Genomic DNA, 21,532 nt, shown 5'->3' with positions numbered 1-21,532 from the left:
AATTCTTTAAAATGACTTTAAAAATGGTCCACAAAAAAAAAAAAAAAATCTTTAAAAAAAGGACCGTAGCCTGGTCTTCCAGTACTGGTCAGACTTCCAGTACAAAAGCCCCACCCTCCACCCTTCTGCCCTTGCTAGTTGCACGACTTCAGGCACTTGTGCAATGGGACTAAGCTTATTCTGAGAATTCAATAAGTCAGTCTATGTAAAGTGCTTAAAACACATAGTACCTGCATATATATTAAGTGCTCAAATCTTTGTTACTGTTTATTATTCAACACACTGGTGGATGCTCTTGTGGGCTAGACATGGCAGCGGATGCTTAGAATATGGCAGGCGCTAGAAGTCCTGGAGGAGAAGCTCTGCAAGCCTAGGCCTCTGTAGGTTACCTGCAAACCTGGCTCAGTCATCCCTATATTTTGTTATTTCTATGTAGCATTACTTGCACTCGCTGAATTCTTATGTGCGTGTTTTTAAAACTACCGCCCACTAACTTCACAATTCCCTTGGATGATTCTATCCATCTCTAAAACTAGACTCTAAACTCCTTGAGAGGAGGGCTCCTGTCTGTTCCTCAGCATCCAGCACAGGGCTTAACACAAAGAATGCAACCATAACTACAAAAATGAATAGACAGTCTTTCTTTAACATTTTTTTGGACGTTACATTTTCTAGACTTGTTCCATCCTACTCCTCTTGTGCTGACCTCCCTTGGGGTCTCACTCTTCTTTGTGCCCTTTAGGATCTTCCAACAGTCCTGGAAGGAGGTGTAATCATTCCAGTTTTAAAGAGAAAATTGTGGTGCAGCACTGTGAAAACTGCCCACGTGCCAGGACTGACATTCTAGTCTGGTTCATCTGCCACCAAAGCCCCACGCCTCCACCCCGCACATTGCACCTCCACTCCAAGCAAACGTGGAAGATGGGGAAGACGAAAACGTCGTTGGGACAGCCCATAGGAAACCAAATACCACAGGATATTACTGCACAGGAAATGGATTTTTTTTTCTGGCCGTGCCTTGTGGCTTGCAGGATCTTAGTTCCCCAACTAGGGATTGAACCTGGGCCACAACAGTGAAAGCACCGAGTCCTAACCACTGGACTGCTAGGGAACTCCCAGGAAATGGATTTTTAAAATAATAATGCCAGCCCTCACATGTAAAGTGAATCACCTATTGTATTTTGAGAATTCTTCCCCCTCTACAAACATATGGAAAATATTTTTAAAGAGTTTTCCCTCTTTTCAGTCATGGAGATAATTATTCAGGAGCTTATTGTGAAGAAAGAACCTACCCTGAAGAATGAACGGGCATCAATTTTTAAAAATTACAATCAATCAATCAAATCAATGAAAAGTACAATATGAATCAAATCTTGTATATTGAAACTTTTCCCCATTAAACTTTTATTAAGCCATTAAACGTGTATACATAGGAGGAATTGTATTTTCAAATGATTTAATTCATTTTTTAAAGTCTACAGTATAATGCCCTTTGAACACGCGGTGCACATGAATGGCAAGATGCCAAAGCAAAGCAGCGTCGAGGCTGAGAGCTTCATAAAGTCTAATTTGCTGGCATTTGGAGAAATGGGACCCTGTTATTCTCTGCTGGAGCTGCTCTCTATTTCTGACTCAGACACATATAGGTTGCATGCATTTAAGTCAATTCTGCCTCTACCATTTATGAAAACAAGAATACCTCCACACACCAAAGACACCTGGGGAGACCTACTCAATTCTATCTGGCCTGGGCTGCTTGGCTGGTAGAGAGAGTTCCCCCTCAGGTGGGGACTCCCCATGAAGCTGTGTTCTGGTGATATTTCTTTTTTTTTTCTAAAGAAAGTTTAAATGCTTTTAATCATTTTTCAATTTGTCCTCTATTGAAAATGTATGGGTAAGGGATTAAATTTATTCAAAAGAGGCCCCTACTATAATTCTTCAACTAACTAATTGAGAATACCTGCGGATATATATGAATTTATTACCATTGTGGACATGGTAGTGTGTGCTTAGTGTTCATGGGTGATATTGATCAGAATGTTTCCAATGATGTGGCCAGGTCACACTGCCATCTGGCTGTTTGCCTTTGTGCTTACTTTCTGTGTTGCTCTTTGCTGCAGTTTCTGAGGAATGTACCTAGGAGTTGGCCCAGACCTTGTTTTTGTAGAGATCTTTCATCGGGGCTACTTTATTCTGGTGATATTTCAAAAACAAATACTTGAAGGAGCTCACTTTACTCTGGGGCATGGTGTATTAAGTGAGGCCAACCTTTGGAAAAGTAATCTGGCCATCCAAAATATGTGTTAATAACTTGAAAATCGTTCGTGTGCTTTGATCCAATGATCTTCTTTCTGGAATTCTATGCTGAGGCAAATTACATGAAATTGCCATTTGGATATCTCTAGGCACCTTGAACCTAACATATTCAAAACTCTGGATTCTTATCCCAACCAACTCCTCCTGCAATCTCCCTCATCTCAGAAAATGACCCCTCCATTCTGCCAGTTGCTTAGGCTCCAAATGGTAGAGTCCTTCTGGTATTCTCTCTTTCCTTCACACCCCATTTCAAATGCACCAGAGAATACTGTCTGCTCCATCTTCAAAATAGATCAAGGCTCCAATCACTTCTCACCACGTTCATTGCCACGTTCTTGGCATGAGTTTCTGAATTATATGAGTTTCTGAATTATGGCTATAGCTCCTATTTGTTCTTCTTGCTTCCATACTGGCTCCAATACAGTCAGAATAAACTTTTAAACATGCATAGTCTGCATGTCAGACTATGTCACTTCCTGGCTTCAAACTCTCCAAAGGTTTTTCCTGTCACTCAGAATAAAATCCAAAGAGTTGATAGGCCTCTCATCTCTCTGATCTCATCTCCTTCACTCTTTCTTTCTCATACTCCTCCATTCTCAGTAGTCTCTCTGCCATTCTCCAAGCACATCAAATACAATCTCCCTTCAGGGCCATTGTGTTTATGGTGCTCTCTTCCTAATACAACCCGTCCCCCAATACATATATGGATCCCTCATGTCTTTCAAGATTCTGTTCACAATTCACCTCATCAGAGCAGTTGATCGCGATGTAAAATAGCACCTTACATAAAATAGGTCACCCTCCCTCACTCTGCTGCCTTTTTCTTCATAGAACTGTTATTGCCTGGCATAATCTACAACTTAAAATTTGTCTGTTTCTCCCACCCCAAAATGTCGATTCTATGAAATTTATCTGTTTGAGTCCCTACTGGATACCCAACTCAGTGGTTCAAGTAGCACTACTGGAAGAAAGGAGCATTGTGCTGGTGGAGAATCACCAGCACAAGGCTGGAAACACATTTTAAGACCCACGCCCCAAATGGACTTTTTAGTTTGTCATGAATTGGACCTCAGCTCCTCTGAAATAGTGGCTAGTGGAAATCAAGATCACAGAGATTACTATTATTCTTTTCTGAACCATTTAAGAGCAAGATGCAGACAGAATGCTTCATCCTACTAAATAATTCAGCATACATATTCCCCACATAAGGACATTCTTCTACATAGCTACAATATAAACATTCGAATCAGGTAATCAGCGTTTATAGGATACTACCATCCAATCCACAGACCTCATTCAATTTTGCCAACTGCTTGTTTTTCCTATCTGGTCCAGGAGCCAATCCAGACTTGTTCGTTGCATTTAGTTGTCATGCCTCTTAAGTCTCCTTCAATTTGGATCAATTGGTTTTTCTATCTTTCTCTGTCTCTCATGAGCTTAAAAGCTTTAAAGAATACAAGCCTGTCATTTTTTCAGATGCTTCTCCATCCAATGTCTCTCCATGTTCAGACTCAGGCTGTGCATTCTGAGCAGGACGCAACAGAAAAGAGGCTATGCTCTACTCAGCACATCACATCAGGAGGCACATGATGTGACTCGTTCCCTTCCAGATGATGCTCATCTTGATCACCTGGTCAATTTGGTGTCTTCCAGGTTCTTTCCAATAAATTCCCCCCTTGATCAGTAAGTATTTTTCAGAAGATGCTTTAAGACTAAGCTGACATCCTGCTTCATATCAAACACCCACCCACCAGCCTTGGCATCCACTGAGGACTCCTGCCAAGAATCAACCAACATCGCCAAATGGTGACTTACTATTTCCATCAATCTTATTAGTTGGCATTATTCCATAAGGAACAGCTCTCCTTTTTTTTCCATTTATTTATTTATTCCATCATTATTTATCTATTCATTTATATTGGCATGGATTCATGGATTCCTGTTTTATCCAATAGGTTGTAATCAGTTACTATCACAATTTATTTTGATACTCAAATTGTCCCAGATTTGGCCAGTGGGAGCTCCTTCTTGCTGGCTCATGTGTCCTTTTAGTATGTTCCCATCATGCTTTGAGCACTTCCTATAAAAGTTTCCAAGCTTACTTTGTACTTTCCCAGCCCAAGTACTAAATCAGCCCTGGTTCCATTTAACGGAGGATGGTACTTAGAAACCAAGATCTTCTGGCCACTTGATGTGTCCATTGCTCTGGTCTCTGAATGAAAATAGCTATCGTGTATATGTGTATATATATATATAATGATTTCACACTCATTTTGAATCCAATCCAACACCTCACGGTTCTTTATGAAGCTGAACAGGATCCTGTAGGGCCCTCCTGGGTACAAATCCTTTCCGTGTCCCCCCGTTTTTTGTTTAGTAAATAGGCTTCATTCAGCCTCCTCGACCTTCCCTGGGTTCCAAAAGGAAGATTCAAATAGTTGCTTATCAGGGAAGGAGAAAGAAACAAAGGAGGCGCAGTCAAGAAACAACAGTGCAGTAATGGGGCAGGGTCCTGGTTCCTCCTCAAGGAATGTATATAACAATATCTTTGAGTTCTTCTGCAGGAACTAAGGCCCCTACCCAGGTAGAGGATGGCAACTTCAGGCTGAGCACAGTATTGCTGGAACTCCACTCACCAGCTCTGTTACCTCACCACCAACCAATCAGAAAAAAGTCTGCACACAGGGGAAGATAATGAAGACTCTGACCCCTTCCCCAAATGATTCTCCCTTTAAGACTTTTCATGGTCAAGCAGAATTTTTGGAATTCATTTTTGGACACGAGTCTGCCTTCTCTCCAGGTTGCTGGCCTCCTGAATAAAGCAGCCTTTCCTTTCCAACCAACACCTGTCTCTCCAGTATTGGCTTTTGAGTGGCGAGCGGCAGAACCTGAGTTCGGTAACATTTATAGCTTTCTTTCCTTCCATATTCGTAAATTCCTTCTCCCACCTAAGAAACCTGGTTCCCATTATATTTAATATTTTACTTATTTGCCCAATGTCCCTGTAATTAATCAATCCCTCAGACAGGATGCTACCTCCTTGATCCTGCCGTCTTCTCAGCCTCTAACTTTTCCTCTAAGGGAAAAAAACGACAGGGGTAGTTGTGCATTCTTTTTTTTTTTTTTTTTTTTTAATGAATGATACCATTTTTACTTTTTTTTTTTTTAACTTTGGGTTTATTTATTTTATTTATTTATGGCTGTGTTGGGTCTTCGTTTCTGTGCAAGGGCTTTCTCAAGTTGCGGCAAGTGGGGGCCACTCTTCATCGCGGTGCGCGGGCCTCTCATTATCGCGGCCTCTCTTGTTGTGGAGCACAGGCTCCAGACGCGCAGGCTCAGTAATTGTGGCTCACGGGCCTAGTTGCTCCGTGGCATGTGGGATCTTCCCAGACCAGGGCTCGAACCCGTGTCCCCTGCATTGGCAGGCAGATTCTCAACCACTGCGCCACCAGGGAAGCCCCTGTGCATTCTTAATGACACAGATTCACTAAGTTTTGTGGCTGGAGAAAAACTGCTAAGAGACAGAGAGATATGGGGAACCACTTGGGTTTGTGAGACATCTGTACAAAACCTCGCTGGGGGTTTTTAGGCAAAGGACTCAGATCTCTGGTGGTTCAGGAACCAGCAGCCATGCATTCTTCACTTTTGCCTTTTTGGCATTAGGCACTATAAAAAGCACTGTCCCAATTGCCTAGAAGCCTATTTTCTAAAATGAATAAGTTAGGGAAATACACAAACCCAGCACATCCAATACCATAGAGACAAATGCTTCTAAGTAGTTCTTTTTGTGCCTGCTTCTAATTTGGGTATAGCTGGGATTCTTTGCTCTCCCCTAACAGCCACCAGCTGTTCGTACTGCTTCTGGAAAAACAGCAGTTGTACTGGTGGACAGCCATTAACAGATTTCTGTAAACATGCTAACTAAGGTCCTGGGGAAAAGGTGGACTTTTGTTTTCATCATGAATGGGTCCTGAGTTCCCTGAAAGATTGCCAGTTGGGAAGTACAAGGTGGGTGATTAAGGACCATCACACAAATTGCTTTCGAGACGTGACAAGTATCTCAAGCCAAAGAAACTGTTGGTGTGAAAAGATAACCGCTCAAACGTTAACTGGTAAGGAATTGTGCTGTGTCAAAGTTTTAAGAACACGACTCTAGAGGGGCTGTACTCTCCACTAACTAGTTGTAAGCTCTATGCACAACTGGAGAATATCCTATAAACAATAATAACCCAAACAAACCTGCCTTGCCTATTCATGCTCTAAGTCCTCTGTTACCAGTCATGACAACCAGAATAAACACAGTGAAGAAATAGCTCACCCAATTTCTTTTCTTACAGAGTTTGAAAACGCTCATTCTATAGGAAAACAAATGTCACATGTTTGCTGCCAGAGGGTAAGAAAGAAGCCCATTTCTATACTCATTTTAATACAGTGCAGCATCAGCATGACCTGGGAACTTGTTAGAAAAGCATATTCTGGAACCCACCTCACATGTACTGAATGAGAAACTCTGCAGCAGGGCCCATCAGTCTGAGTTTTAACAGACACAGATACACACACACACACACACACACACACACCGGTGACGGTGATGTACATTTAAATTTGATAGTCACTGCCCTAGATATTCGAGGCGTGGTGTTCGAAGGACCCAGCTACCAACTAACCTTACCAGTTGGCCCTAGGATGAGTAATTAGGGAAAGTTGTTTATGAGAGATACATTTCTCTACATTTGAGACGCAGGAAGTTGTTCCTCTCTTCATAGGTCAAGAGGTCGCTTCCCCTTTTGCCTCCACCTGGACCAAGTCGCAGAGTAGGTTGAATTTGAGACCCGGCAGGGGTCGCTGCTGCCCATAGAGAGACCGAGGCGAGCGTGGCAAGAGAAGACTAGAATCTTTGACATCACATTAAGCTCCTCCTTGCACGCACACATTAGACACACACACAAACATATACAGACACACACACACACACACGGACCGCGTACTCTTCTCTGCCGGCTCTCTCCCGCTACTCCCGAGCCGGCCCCTCCCGCGGCAAGTGTGCGCCGGGCGCAGCCAGAGAGGAGCCGAGCGCCCGCAGCCCAAGGGACCTGGCGCACAGCAGGGGTGGCCGCCGCGCCCCCAGCCGGACCCGCACGCCCCAGCGCTCGGCGACGGCAGCCGGGACTCCTCGCCGGCACCCCGGGCTCGGAGCAGCCGCGCCCGCCCCCGCCGGGGCTGCAGGGCGCCGGGCCGCCACCCCGCACGCTCCCGGGCCCCCTGCTACCCCTATGAGAGAAGGAGAAGCCGGGCGAAGGAGCAGGACGCTCGGCAGCCGGACTCCGCCGCAAGCCCGGAGCGCCCCCTCCGCCCGCGCCCCGCCGGCGCCCGCGAAGCAAGATGCAACCGCCGCGCTCCGGCTGAAAAGGGAAGGGGCCGGCGCCACCCGCTCGCTCGGAAGCCGGTCGCCGCGGCGGCTGCGCGTCCCGGCCGCGGCCCCTCGGGCCCGGGAGTGAGCGGGAGCAGGAGGAGGAGGAGAAGGACCAGCGGCCGGCCCGGCCTTGGCCGGGGCTGGGGAGGAGGAACGGCGCGGGGGGAGCGCGCGGGGGGCGGGGAGGGGGCCCCGGCGGATAAAGATGGCAATGTCTCTCATCCAAGCGTGCCGCAGCCTGGCTCTCTCAACATGGCTGCTTTCCTTTTGTTTCGTGCATCTGCTCTGCCTGGACTTCACCGTGGCCGAGAAGGAAGAATGGTACACCGCCTTCGTGAACATCACCTACGCCGAGCCCGCGCCGGACCCCGGGGCCGGGGCGCCGGGCGGCGGCGGCGGCGGCACCACCGCCGAGCTGCACACCGAGAAGACCGAGTGCGGGCGCTACGGGGAGCACTCGCCCAAGCAGGACGCCCGCGGGGAGGTGGTCATGGCCAGCTCGGCCCACGACCGCCTGGCCTGCGACCCTAACACCAAGTTCGCCGCCCCGGCCCACGGCAAGAACTGGATAGCCCTCATCCCCAAGGGCAACTGCACGTACAGGGATAAGATCCGGAACGCGTTCCTGCAGAACGCCTCCGCCGTGGTCATCTTCAACGTGGGCTCCAACACCAACGAGACCATCACCATGTCCCACGCAGGTAAGCGGCCCCGGCGGGCGCGGGGCGGGGGAGGGGAGCCAGAGGAGGATGCAGGCGCCGAGAAGGATCCAGCGCCTGCCTCCTAGCTCCTTCCTGCGAAGTCCGTGCTTTGCGAAAGACGCGTCTCTGTTCCTCGGACCTACTAAGTTTTGCTCTGCGTTACTTCGTGGGGTTTACAAAGAAGAGAGGACTAACAGCATTGGGGGCACCAGAGAATGCGTTCCATTTAGCATCGCGGCACTCGGACGAAGGTTGGCCGAGGGGGGCTAACTTTTCCGAGGAGGATCTGGTAGGTGGGGTGTGGGGGGCAGGGTTCGGAGGTTGTTCTCGGCTAGTGAGCGGCCCCGCACCTGTTTGGAACCGGGAGATCTGATAACTCAGCTCTGCACTTGGGTGTGTGCATCAGGTATACTCCTGAGGCCGGCGTTTGTGTATCAGGAGGCGGGTAGGGTTACTGGTGCTGGCGCTCGTCACCGCCGACTTGCTCAAGTCGGGTTTCAGCTCTTCGTGGGAGATTGAGTACCGCTCCCCCGCCCCCGCCCCGCGCCGCCCGCTGGGTTGACGCGAGTCATAAATAATACCGAAAATCCTGTGCTCTGCCAAGCTGTCATCCCGAGGAGCTGACAGGCGGGCGCGATGGTAAAGAGTAACAATCCTCAAAAAGCCACCAAGAGCATGGTGGCCGTAAAGTTATGCCTGCTTTTACAGTGTTGCATTATCCTTTGCCCGCTTGGGAGGTTAAATATGCTGAAGGTTTTCTTTATGGCGAGAAGGAGATTTCAGGGTAGAAAGAATAAGCTTTTCGTAATGATCGCAGGGTGCTGGGACGAGAAGTCCGTGACTGTCCTAAAACTCGCTCTTTCCCCGTATGCCTGACGTAACAGTGCTTCCGTGGTAGGAATAACAAAGTCCTCTCCAGGCTTGTCAGCAAAAGCAGCTCGTTTTAGCAGCCTTGCCTCCTTGAGTCCAGGGTTACTTCTTGTTTCTGTGCGTCCGGAGAACCTTGCTCTCCTTCCCCAGAGGGGTTGCTGGGTTTGAGGCTGTGGCATCCGGCAGGAGAAGAAGGGAGTGGAAGTGACAGATGCATTTTCTGATTGGAGTCACCGAATCAAAACATTACCAAAATCTGGCTTTTAAAGAAAATAAACAGTTAATGCTACTGAAATGGAGTACCGAGCTTTGGCCACATGGGGGGTGGTGCATTCTCTGGGGACAAGTTTTCATTCCCAGAGCTCATGTCACCTATTAGGGAAATGTGCAGTGGGTTTGCCTTTGGTAGTCAACACCAGCTGTTTCAGACAAGGAACTTGTCAACCCTAATGCAAACAGGTGGAGTGGGGACAGGTCAGTGCTTCTAACACAGGGGCCAAAGATAATGCAGTGCACTAATTCATGAAGAGGAGGAAGGGACAGTTAACTTCTTGGAAAAGTTAGGATAGAGCACTGAGGAACATTTGGTTTACTTTCTTGAGCTCAACAGTTTTGTAAGTGAAAAGACTGTGCTCTGACCTTGAGTCATAAGAGCACTACTTAAACTTTATGACAGTCAAGGATTTGAAGGACTATGGAAAGAGCTTTTTAAGTCATGTAAAGTACCTTTAAAAGCGTATTTAATATATAAACCTCGGTGGGGGGAGTGTGAAGGAGCGTTTTTGTTGTTGTTGTTCTTTCAACTCCCAGAAGATTGTTAGCTGACTTTGCAGGATCCTTTAAATGTTTCTTTTTGCATATGCATGAAATCGAACTCTGCAGCTTTGAGCACAAAGTTAAGAGGCATCATTTGTTCCTGTCTAAAAAGAACTGCCAACACATTGGGTCAATTAATGGCTCGCCTGTTTTTAAAGGAAGCCATAAGCTGATTTGCCACACAAATAATGCTTGATTAAGATGTAGTGAGAATAAATAAAGGGCTTGGTAATAGTTTGAAAGTCAGACTAAAACAATGTCAAGGAAATTCTCTACTATCTAACTGTTCTGTTTCCAAAAATGTGTTAACGTTGTATCTGCTAATAGCCATGAGGCTTCCATATTATCATTTGATGTATTGCCACATTAGGAGACTGGATTCACTTTAGTCAGAGATTGCATTGATTTCTGCTAAAGTCTCATTATAAGGAGATCCATGACAGTGTGGCTTGGCGAACCTTTCACTTTTAACTTTTTCTACCTGAATGTGAACCAGTGCCAGCACTGGTCTGGCTATCGGTATGTTACACTTAGCTCTAGAATGTGAAGGCTTTACTTTTTCTAGTTGAATTTAGAATTCTGACTCAAATTTATCTTAGGAAATGGTGTACATTTTAGATGCTAATCAAATATTCTTATTTTGTGAACATGGGATGCAGTATAGCAGAGGATCCTTACACTTGTGAACTTTTTACTTCAGTCTCCAAAAAGTGAACTTCAGCCTTTGCATTTTTTTTTTTTTTTTTTAAGTACTAACTGCGCTTTTTTTTTTTTTTTTTTTTTATTTCTTTCGTGTGAGGGCTTTCTCTAGTTGTGGCAAGTGGGGGCCACTCTTCATCGCGGTGCGGGGGCCGCTCTTCATCGCGGTGCGCGGGCCTTTCACTATCGCGGCCCCTCCCGTTGCGGGGCACAGGCTCCAGACGCGCAGGCTCAGTAGTTGTGGCTCACGGGCCCAGTTGCTCCGTGGCATGTGGGATCTTCCCAGACCAGGGCTCGAACCCGTGTCCCCTGCATTGGCAGGCAGATTCTCAACCACTGCACCACCAGGGAAGCCCCAGCCTTTGCATTTTTTAAAAATCTCACCTCTCCTCTAGATCCTTTGTTTTCAGCACTGATAGCTTTCAGGTGAGGAGAAAGTCTGAATTTAGTGTTATGCAACCCACTGTGTAATATCTATGCATTTGCGGTGATGTGACCCCAACACACCCACTATCTTGAAATTCAGTTAAATAGAAATCATTTCCCCTTCCCCTTTCCATAGAGCCTTTCTTACTGATTTTTCCTTTCCCGCTTATGATTTTGGGTTTCTGACACTTCTGCAATTATGGTTTCTCTTTCACAAAGACACAGATTATCCTGGGATAGACTAGTAGCTTTAGTTTGTAACCAGTTCTTTCAAATCTCTTTAAAAATATGACCACATTGAGAGAGAGTTCACATAGCATACAGTTCACTCATTTAAAGTATACAGTTTAATGGCTTTTCCTCTGCCAACAGAGTTGAGGACCCTCACCACTCATTCCAGTAAGAAACCCTGTGTCCATTAATAGTTACTCTTCATTACTCTCCAATATACCAGCCCTAGTTAACCACTAATCTCCTTTCTGTCTCTGTTTGCCTATTCTGGACATTTCATATGGATGGAATCAAGTTATATGTGTTCTTCTGGCCTCTTTCACCAGCATAATGTTTTCAAGGTCTGTTAATGCTGTAGCATGTCTCAGTACTACATTCCTTTTTGTTACCAAATAATATTTCCTTCTATGTATATACCACATTTTCAAAATTCATCAATTAATGGACACTTAGGCTCTTTCCACTTTTTGGTTATTATGCATAATGCTGCTGTGAACATTCATGTGCAAGTTTGTGTGGACATTTCTTTTGGGTACACAGCCAGGTGTGAAATTTCTGGGTCATATGGCAACTGTATGGCTTAACCTTTTGAGGAACTGCATGATTGATTTCCAAAGAAACACACCATTTCACAGTTCCACCAGCAGTGTAGGAGTGTTCCAATTTCTCCACATCCTCATCAACACTTGTTGTTATCTATCTTTGATTTTGGCCTTCCCAGTGGTTGTGAAGCGGTGTCTTCATTGCCCTTTTTGTTTGTGTTTCCCTGATGACTAACAGTTACTTTTTAACATAATCTTAATTCTTCCTCTGCTTTTCCTTTTTCTCCTTTTCCCCTTGCTCGCGGTTATTTGTTTTTTCAGCTCAAACACGTTTTGTCTTGAAGAAGAAAGGAGATTAATAGAGAAAAGAGATCTACCTCTTCCAATTATGAAGGAAAAATAAAGCCCATGGACCAGAGACTTTATATGTCCCCTCTAAAAGGACGTGAGGAACTGCATCTTTCGTGCTTTAGAGAGCTTCTTGCCAGGTTGGCTTTGTGAAAGAGCAACAGGAGGGCTTGAGTAAAAAGCTATGTAGAAATCCAGCCTCCACCCGAGAGCCCCAGAAGTACACTTCCAGGTACAGGTAAAAGCAGCCAGATCCAAACGATCTCCTTGGAGCTGGTCAGATGCCTGTGAACCGTGAAGTATACTCTGAGGGAAGTGATATCAGCCATTTCTAGAGGCAGTTTTGGGAAGTGGTAAGGTAGGAGTTTAGCCTCTCGCCCGCCCCTTGAGTTTGTGTCCTGCTTCTGCTACTTCCTCACTGTGGATCTTTGAGCAAGTTAGCCTCTCAGGACCTCAGTTTCCTCTTCTGTGAAATGGGGGTGCCTCAGTTGGTTGGTATGAGAATTAAATGAGTTCACACATGTACGGTGCTTGCGTCTGTAGCTGGCACCTGGCCGTCAGTACACGCTAATCCTTACAGGCTTCGTGCACAGTGACACACAGGAGCTACTGCGTGAATCACCAGACCCCGGGCGCTCACTGAGGCTCTGGCAGCCTTAGGAAAGGGCTCTGTATTAACCCTCTCCTGCTTTGGACACCAGAGCCATCATGCCAATTTCTCTTCGTGGTTTCTGTGATTCGAGACAGGGTGTCCCAGCTCCCTCTGATGGCTGGTGAATATTTTGAGGATTCTCCTGTGGCATTTGTGCTTTCTCTTGGGTTAAATTGAAATCTCATCAGAGCAATACGAGATGTATCTATATATGGTTTACATATATTTATATGATAAACATGGTAGATCTGTAAGTATGCGGAGTTGGTTAAGTGTCTGAGTCGTGATGTTGAAGAAATGATGCATTTTCTTTTTTCCTTTTTTGAAGAGTGTGATTGCTGGCTTTTCGTCTCTCACTAGTACATAGTTAAAGGGAAAGGAGGAAACTAAACATCTAGGAAGAACTTTTGAGAGACTGGATTCCTAATAGTAACTTAGAGATGGAGCGAGGGAGGAGATGTTTGCAGTAACTATTCAGAAAATAAGCTCAGCCCTTGGCGAGGAGGAACCCAAGATGGAGTATATCTCATGTATTCTAGGACCTTCTCCAAGGTTGGAGGAGAAAACATAGGAGATGTACTGAGGCTCTTTCCTGTGTAAGTGGGTGCTAAGATTTTAATTCATGGGTTCATGCTACATTTACTTTAACTGATGAAGTCCACCTTTGCCTTAACCTCTGTAAAGGAACTAGCTGCTAGAATTTTTTGTTTTTCAGGACGCATATTTTTTAGAGTATTTGTGTGCAGTTTTGTTTTACATTTTCCGTTAAGTAATATGTTTACCTCTCTTCAGCATATGGCTGCCCTCTGCCTGTGTGGTGCTTACTCTGTGTCAGGCATGTTGTAAGCGCTTTGTGTATTAGGTCATTTAATTCTCACAATAACACTGAGCGGTAGGTACTGTTATTGGCGCTGTCCAGGAAACTGAGGCTTAGACAGGGGAAGTGACTTGGTCATGCCGGTAGTAAGTGATAGAGTCAGGCTTGCAAACCTGAGCAATGTCTCCTGAGTCTCTGCTTGTAGCCGCTGCTTCATGTACTTTCTCAACTTGAGAGGATACTATACAGACTAGCTGTGGACAGTGGTGACTTCATAATGGAGACAGGAAGTGATCTAAAGCTGATGCCCATTTCAGAATACTCTAGCACATCTATCAACCAAATGCACTTTGGTTGAAGGGCTTTTTTCTTCCTTCATAACTGGAAGAGGTAGATCGCTCTTCTCTATTAATCTCCTTTCTTCTTTAAGACAAAACATGTTTAAAGCTGAAAAAACAAGCCTTGCAGACTGCATTTTTGCGACAGGAGAGATGGGACCTTATGTTTGGGGCTGCTCTCCTCCAGACTGACCTCTGATTAACCATTTGGCTTCAGTCCATCCCTTTCTATTCTGGACCTCAGTTTCTTACTTATAAAATGAAAGGTCTGAATTAGTTGAGCTCTAAGAGCTGCTTGAACTCCACAATTTATTCCTTATATATTCAAAACCCAGGATATTTTTACTGAAATTCAAATTTCTGGCTTCTGATGAGAAAATCTGATGACAGGGGCCCATGTACCTGCAGAGCAGTGGCTGGCGGTTTAGGTGAACAGCGTGCCCATTACCTGGCCCAAAGCCCCTTCACTACTTATGGCCTGGCTCTCGGCCAGCTCTGCTCCTGTGTGCCCCTGGCCTCAACCCCGAGGCTTGTGTATTTGGAAGCTCAGCTTTACGGAGTCAAACTAGGGTTAGTGAGGAGAAGTTATAGAAAGCAGACTTGCTTTAGTAAAGGGAGAAAAACTCATAAAGTTAGAACTGTTGAGAGATGGAAGAGGTTTTCTTGGGAGGTGAAGCTTTCTCTTGCATTCAGATGGAAACCGATCACAGGATTTATGCCCAGAGTTCTGATGGGTGACGACGGAAGGGTCTTCCCAAGCCTGAGAGCTTGTGATTCTCTATCGTTTAGATATTTAAGAAACATTTCTTAACAACAGCCTCAGTTTCCATTCCATTTCCCTCTTAAGGTACATATAAAAAACTTATTTATGCTTGGTCTTAATCTCCCAGGCCAAAACAATCTCACCGGCCTCACTTAGTATTTATTTATTTGGTGCTAAACTGTACCTCTTCACCTGGCTCTCTACTGGCAGGCAGATATCTAATAGCCAAGAACTCCAGACTCTTGTCATTAAAAGCCATAATTCAACATCAGTGTTAAATAACATTATTGGCAATGTAAGTCAGTATGGTCTGGGGACTTCCCTGGTGGCGCAGTGGTTAAGAATCCACCTGCCAATGCAGGGGACACGGGTTCAAGCCCTGGTCCAGGAAGATCCCACATGCCGCAGAGCAACGAAGCCCATGCACCACAACTACTGAGCCTGCGCTCTAGAGCCCGCGAGCCACAACTACTGAAGTCCGTGTGCCTAGAGCCCGTGCTCTGCAACAAGAGAAGCCACCACAATGAGAAGCCCGCGCACCACAACGAAGAGTAGCCCCTGCTCGCTGCAACTAGAGAAAGCCTGCGCGCAGCAATGAAGATCTAACGCAGCCAAAAAAAAAAAAAAAGATACTGTATGGTTTGTTTCCTCATTTCAGATCATAGAGATACGTGTCTGGGGATTTGGAAGGAATCCTACCTTTATCTTCTAATCTTTAGTAAGAATCCCATCCTCATCTCTCCTGATGCCTCTGTTCTTAAAAATCCCCTGGCTTCTCAAAAAGGAAGGAATTTTATGACCATGAAATCAGGAAAGATTCAAAAAGAACCCAGGACTCTATAACTTATTCTTTTAGTTTTTTAGAAAGGACTGATTATGTTTCCAATGCAATATTAATTTATTTAGAAACCAGTCTCAACTTTTTAAGAGAAGACCTTGACCATTATTGTTGCATTTTTGGACATGAAACTTGGTATATAAAGAACTTAATATTTTATTAGCTCCTGAAAGTCTTCAGTTTATCCCCAGAAGAGATACTTCATTTTGTATATACTCAAAGGAGGACCTTCACTTAATACTGAGTGACTGAAGTGATGCTGAAATTCTGTATATTTGATCATGTGAATTGAGAGGTGCTAAATTTGAGTTAACCTGAATAGGATTTGACTTTCATTTTATCTCAGCTCTGGAGGATTTTGTGGTAATATAAAACCCAGAGAAATAAGGCTACCTTGTACTGTGTGGTTGTTCTTCTACGAAGCTGCAATTATGGTGGTTCTATTAAATTGAAACCTTGTCTGTAGGTATACTATAATCTTTTATTTTAAACTTTGAGGGGTTAATCACTTGGCAGTTTAACTTGTGGTGGGTAAGTGTGCTTTATAGATTGAAGTAAAAATATTAATGACTAGTATTAGATCTAGTTCTTTTAGTTTTCTATATGAGAGGAAAATTTTCTTTTACTGCTTCAAAAGCATTGGTTATAAATTGGTTTCTACAAGTATCATGCTTTTTTAAAAATCTCGTCTATTCCATGAAATAGCAGTATTTAGAAAATCTGTTTTGGTAGAAATAAGCATCATTTGTCATAAAATTAAAGCTTATGTATCAGATTGTTAGGCTTTTCCATACTCATTGTATGGACATATATTTCATGATATAGATTTGAAAAAAGAAAGTATTTTTGCATTAAATATATGGCTTATTCATGTTCTTTCCAGCCAAAGATATATAAAGAGCTCATATATTAGGTAAGATCCAGGAAATGTCTTCTTTCTTAACCAGTTCAGCCTCTTATCTCTCCATCATAAATGGTTTTTTACACACACAGTCCATGTAAGCACTATTGAAAAGGCAAACATTTGAGGTTTTTCAGAGGTATTGTCAGTGAACCTATACAAATGCCCTTTTTTACCCATAAGTATTTATTTTCCCTGGTCCCCATTTTCTACAGATGTTCACCTGGCCATTCTGTAACCATGAACTGACTACACCTACACGTAGTTCCAAATGACCCAAAGAATAGCAGAAGAGAAAAGATGTTTTCCCCTTCATTTATCAAGGTGTTTTCTCCTTTATTTACCAAGGTGCCTGGAATGTTCTTTCTCCCAGATACGAAGGACTGTGCCTCTCTAAGGTCACTTCTCTGTGACCTCATCACTCAGGCACTCCTAGTTACTCTATTTGGATAGCAGCATCCCTCCCCCTTCCCATCCCCAGCACACCCTGCCCCTCTCCCTGCTTCATTTTACTTATCCTTAGCATGTGTCCTCCCACCAGAATGTAAGGGCTACAAGAAGCAAGGCTTTTAGACAGTTTTTGTTCATGGTAAGGTTCCCAAAGACTAGAATGGTCCCTGGTGGAAATGGAAAGCGCTCAGTAAGTCTTAAGATCTGTTAAGTAAGACTGGAAAGATGGACTACGTTAACATGTTAGTCTCTAATTTTATGACACTAAAATTTTTTTTCTTAGCTTTTGACTTATATAAATGAGGTCAGGGAGATTCTAATTTGAGTCTCCTGTTAAAATAATTGAGTCATTGTGTAGAATATGACATGAAGTGGGAACCTGGTTCATGCCCTTCAACTCAGGAGAAAAAAGACATACCGGTAACAAGCAGAAGTTACAGGGTATCCAGAAATTTTGTAACCAAATACAATTCTGTGCATATGTTTATTGTCCTGTAGCTTTAATACATATGTGTATATGTGAGCATATATTTTAAAATGAAAGATATATGCCTTATAGAAAATTTTGAAAATATGGGACATTTAAAAAGGGAGGAAGGTAACCTCAATAACTCAACCATTCACCCACTCAACTCTAGTGTTTTTTTCATTCTGTGGTTACATATTTACTTTTACCAAACTGGGAATATATTGCATAGGTTTTTGTAGCTTTTTAAAATTTAAAGGCGCATGTTGGAACTTCCTCGATATTTCTGTGATGTTTCTACTTTCCCCCTACATATACACAGCGCTGCTGTAAATGTCTGTATGTGCGTAAAAATCGGTGCATATCCATGATTACTTTCTTAGACCAAGTTCCTGAATATGGCACTAGTAAGTCAAAAGCTATTCATGTGTAGCTATAGAGCAGGGGTTTTTTGTTTTGTTTTGTTTTGTTTTTTAAGCCCATTTAGTGATGTCTTCAGTTATACGCTCACTCCCTAGTATGGCTGTCCTTTGAAGAAGAAAGAATATCTGTCAGCTGACAGTTTTGTTGCAGGGTCCTGGCACAGCTTTCTGCATCACTTTGCTCCAAGCTAGATTGGTCTGGCAGCCAGGGCAGGACACAGAAGGTGGAGAATCAAAAGAGGAAAACAGCCTCAGTGATAGAATCATCAGGCTTGCAATTGGTGAAACCCCCGCTGTTCCCTTCCATTCTTCTGTGTCTTGCGGATGTTCAGTGCAAATTGAACAGGGAATTAGGAAACTTGGGTTTCAGTTGTGGTTCTGCTTCAAATTGGCTTTACCGTTGGCAAGTCACTTCCCCCCTCTGGATCTCTTTCATTTGGTTTTCTTTCCTTTCAAAATGATAAGCAGGAGGCTCCTGGAGGGGAACTTGGTTTAGATCAGTGCTTCTCCATCCTGGTCGCACATGAGGATCATCTGGGGAGTTTAAAAGTTACAGACTCCCAGGTCCCACCTGCAGAGATTCTGATTTGTCTGGTGGTGGGAGGGCACTCTGCAGACGATTCTGATGTGCTGCCGATTCTGATGTGCTGCCGGGACTGACGGCCGCCACACTGGGTGAATCCAGAGTCTTCCTTTGGTTCTTCTATCCCGTGGTTCTTTAGTTATTTAAGAAATAGTACTTTTTCCTTTGACGATATCAAAATCCTACATGAAAAAAAAGACGTTTAAAATGTGTTAATTGTAACGATTAAAACTGATAGTATGTGCAGTTAAGTATTACCTCAAGACATGAATTACTGACTCACTAATAATCACCAGATTTTGGAGGCCAGCACGAAGACAAACAAATGGCAAACACAGCAAGTGGAGGAAAGCACACAAACTTCTGTAAAACAGTCAAAGAGTACAATAATGAGTCAGAAATGACTAGACATTTTAATTACATTTAATTTGTTGGGTGAAATTTGCACTGATAGGCTAAATGCTCGTTATCTTGATTGTAGGCCTCTGGCAGAAGAGGTAGCAATACCATGGTATTTCTCCCAAGTAGGGAGGACCCCATTTTGCTCATCAAGGTTGTCATTATCCAGTTTGGGGGGCAGTAAAGGGTGGTGGTGAAAAAGGTGATGCTGGTACCCAATTGTCCTGAGTCAATTGCCAGGGAAACATAAAGCAGCGTGGGGCTCAATATAGAAGTTTGACGTCATTGAGTTGGTAAGAGTGAGATTCCACCATTCTAGAATGTGAGCACAGTGGTAAAGGAGCTGCCAAAACTGGGGTCGTGCTGGGCAGAGAGGGCCCGGGAGCTCAGGAACCATGTGATTAACCTAAGCCTCCACCTGTGAAATGAGCCTCATGGGTCCCTATCAGAGCTGTCATGAGCTCTTACACTACATGATGCAGCAAAGGGGCAGCTCTGAGCATCGAATATATGTCCACTCCAATCATTGTCAGAAGAAACATATTCAGAATCAGACTACATCTTACCAGCTTTATTTATTTATTTATTTTTTAAATAAGTTCATTTATTTATTTATTTTTGGCTGCGTTGGGTCTTCGCCGCTGTGCGTGGGCTCCTCATTGTGGTGGCTTCTCTTGTTGCGGAGCACGGGCTTCAGTAGTTGTGGCACGCGAGCTCAGTTGCTCCGCGGCACGTGGGATCTTCCCGGACCAGGGCTCGAACCCATGTCCCCTGCATTGGCAGGCGAATTCCCAACCACTGCACCACCAGGGAAGCCCTTACCAGCTTTATTATCACCCACTGAGTCCCGGCCATCATCATCTCTGCCCGGACTGCGGCTGTCACCTCCATCCGCTGTCCAGAGCCCATTCCTGCCCCTGCAATCTGTTCCCCGTATAGCAGATAGAACGAACTTAAAAAAAAAAAAAAAAATCAAAGGACATCGCTCCTCTGCTTATATCTTCCAGGGGCTTCTCATCATACTTTGGACCGAGTCAGAGTTCTTGCTGTAGCCCCCAGGGTGTGACCTGATTTGGCCCCTGCATTCTGTCCACCTCTTTTCCAACCATACTTCCTCTCACCCTCCTACAGACCCTCTTTTCTCCTTGCTGGTCCTCAAATACACCAAACTCGCTGCCACCTCAGGCCCTTTGGAACCCTCTTGCCCCCAACTTTTCGGATAGAATTATTATTCACATAGCAGATATCTCTTTATGCATCTGAAATATGTGAGAATGACTCCCAAACAAGACTATCTGGTAGACATTTATCTACTTCTCCCTTATTTAACCAACTCATTTTGAAAATTCAGCTTGCTTCTATGCCTCCTGTACCCTGAGGAAAATATCTTCCAACAAAAGGTAATTATAAAATCGTGAGGTTTTATTACTCTTGTGAGCAGGGAGAGTTACCAGGTACCACCCTCAATTTTTGCAGATTTCCCTCAGATACTCCCCTGGCTCATGCCTCCATAGCGCTGCTGACTCTTCTCAGTCGCCCCTTCGTCAGTGTTTTCCCTGGCCACGTTAAAAACGTCATCTGTTACTTACCCTCTCTTCCCTTACCCTCCCTTATTTTTCTTCATGCTATCACTACTTGAAATTGTTATATTACATCTTTCATTAATTTACTTGTTTACTGTCTGTCACCCCTATGAAAATGTAAGCTCCACAAGGACAAGGTTCTTGTCTTGTCAACAGCTGTATTCTGAGAGCCTGGCACTCGGTAAATAGCTATTGAAAGTATGAATGGATTAGTGAATGATAGAACATGAACCCATCCGCAGTTGTCAGGTGCATCACTCACTTGAGGGATGGAGTAATGACTTTATATTCCATACTTTTTATTTGCCTTATGTTGAAGGCAAGATTTAATTTGAGGGATTACAAACTTCATTTCTTCTCCTGTGCACAGCAGAGCGATTCTTGCTGGGTCTGTGCTGAGGGATTCATCTACTTTCTAAGCCAAACTTGACCCTTGATGGTCATTATGTCCTGAGATCTTTTCCTGTTCTCCTACCGGTGTTTCTGAGACCTAGTTGCCTACTCCCCCAAGACCTACAAGCAAGTGCTTCTCTGTTCTGAGGAGTTTTGCTTTGGAGGTTCTGCAAGGGGACTTTTTACAGATAATAGAATAGAAATGTCCTTTGGAGTCAGCTGTTATCAAACACAGAAAGAAATCTGCAAGAAGTAGCTGGACATACATAGTGCTGCCTGATGTTTTTAGGGAGACGGGCATCTGGTAGACCTGATACTCCAAGGGGACCCAAGTGTTACTTTAGAAGGAAATCTTAGAGGTTGATCGTAAACCTTACCTGTATGGTTTAAGATGAATCTGTCTCTGTAAATAGCAAATGATCAGTGAGATATGCCAAATTGTGACCTTTTGGGCAATGAGGGAACTGTAAGAGAAAGCTCAAGTTTTCTGTGAAGTCAGAATAGCAGGCATTGGTTACAACAGTTGTTTGTTAAAGCAGTTTGCTCTGGAATGAATTTAATCTCT

General features: G+C 44.3%; 1 protein-coding gene across 1 annotated transcript in view; it reads left to right on the top strand.

The window, feature by feature from the left end:
* Window positions 1-7,932: 7,932 nt before the first annotated feature.
* The window catches only part of RNF150 (ring finger protein 150), a 249,609-nt gene continuing 236,009 nt past the window's right edge, over window positions 7,933-21,532 (top strand). The window contains exon 1 of the mRNA XM_007189340.3: window positions 7,933-8,430. Coding sequence (XP_007189402.1) covers window positions 7,935-8,430 — 496 coding nt within the window. The 5' untranslated portion in view covers window positions 7,933-7,934. The remainder of the gene's footprint in view (window positions 8,431-21,532) is intronic.

The sequence above is a fragment of the Balaenoptera acutorostrata genome, chromosome 5 (genome assembly GCF_949987535.1).
Source record: "Balaenoptera acutorostrata chromosome 5, mBalAcu1.1, whole genome shotgun sequence".
Taxonomy (NCBI): domain Eukaryota; kingdom Metazoa; phylum Chordata; class Mammalia; order Artiodactyla; family Balaenopteridae; genus Balaenoptera; species Balaenoptera acutorostrata.
Note: the sequence above shows the minus strand (reverse complement) of the source record. Positions and strands in the feature narration are given on the sequence as shown.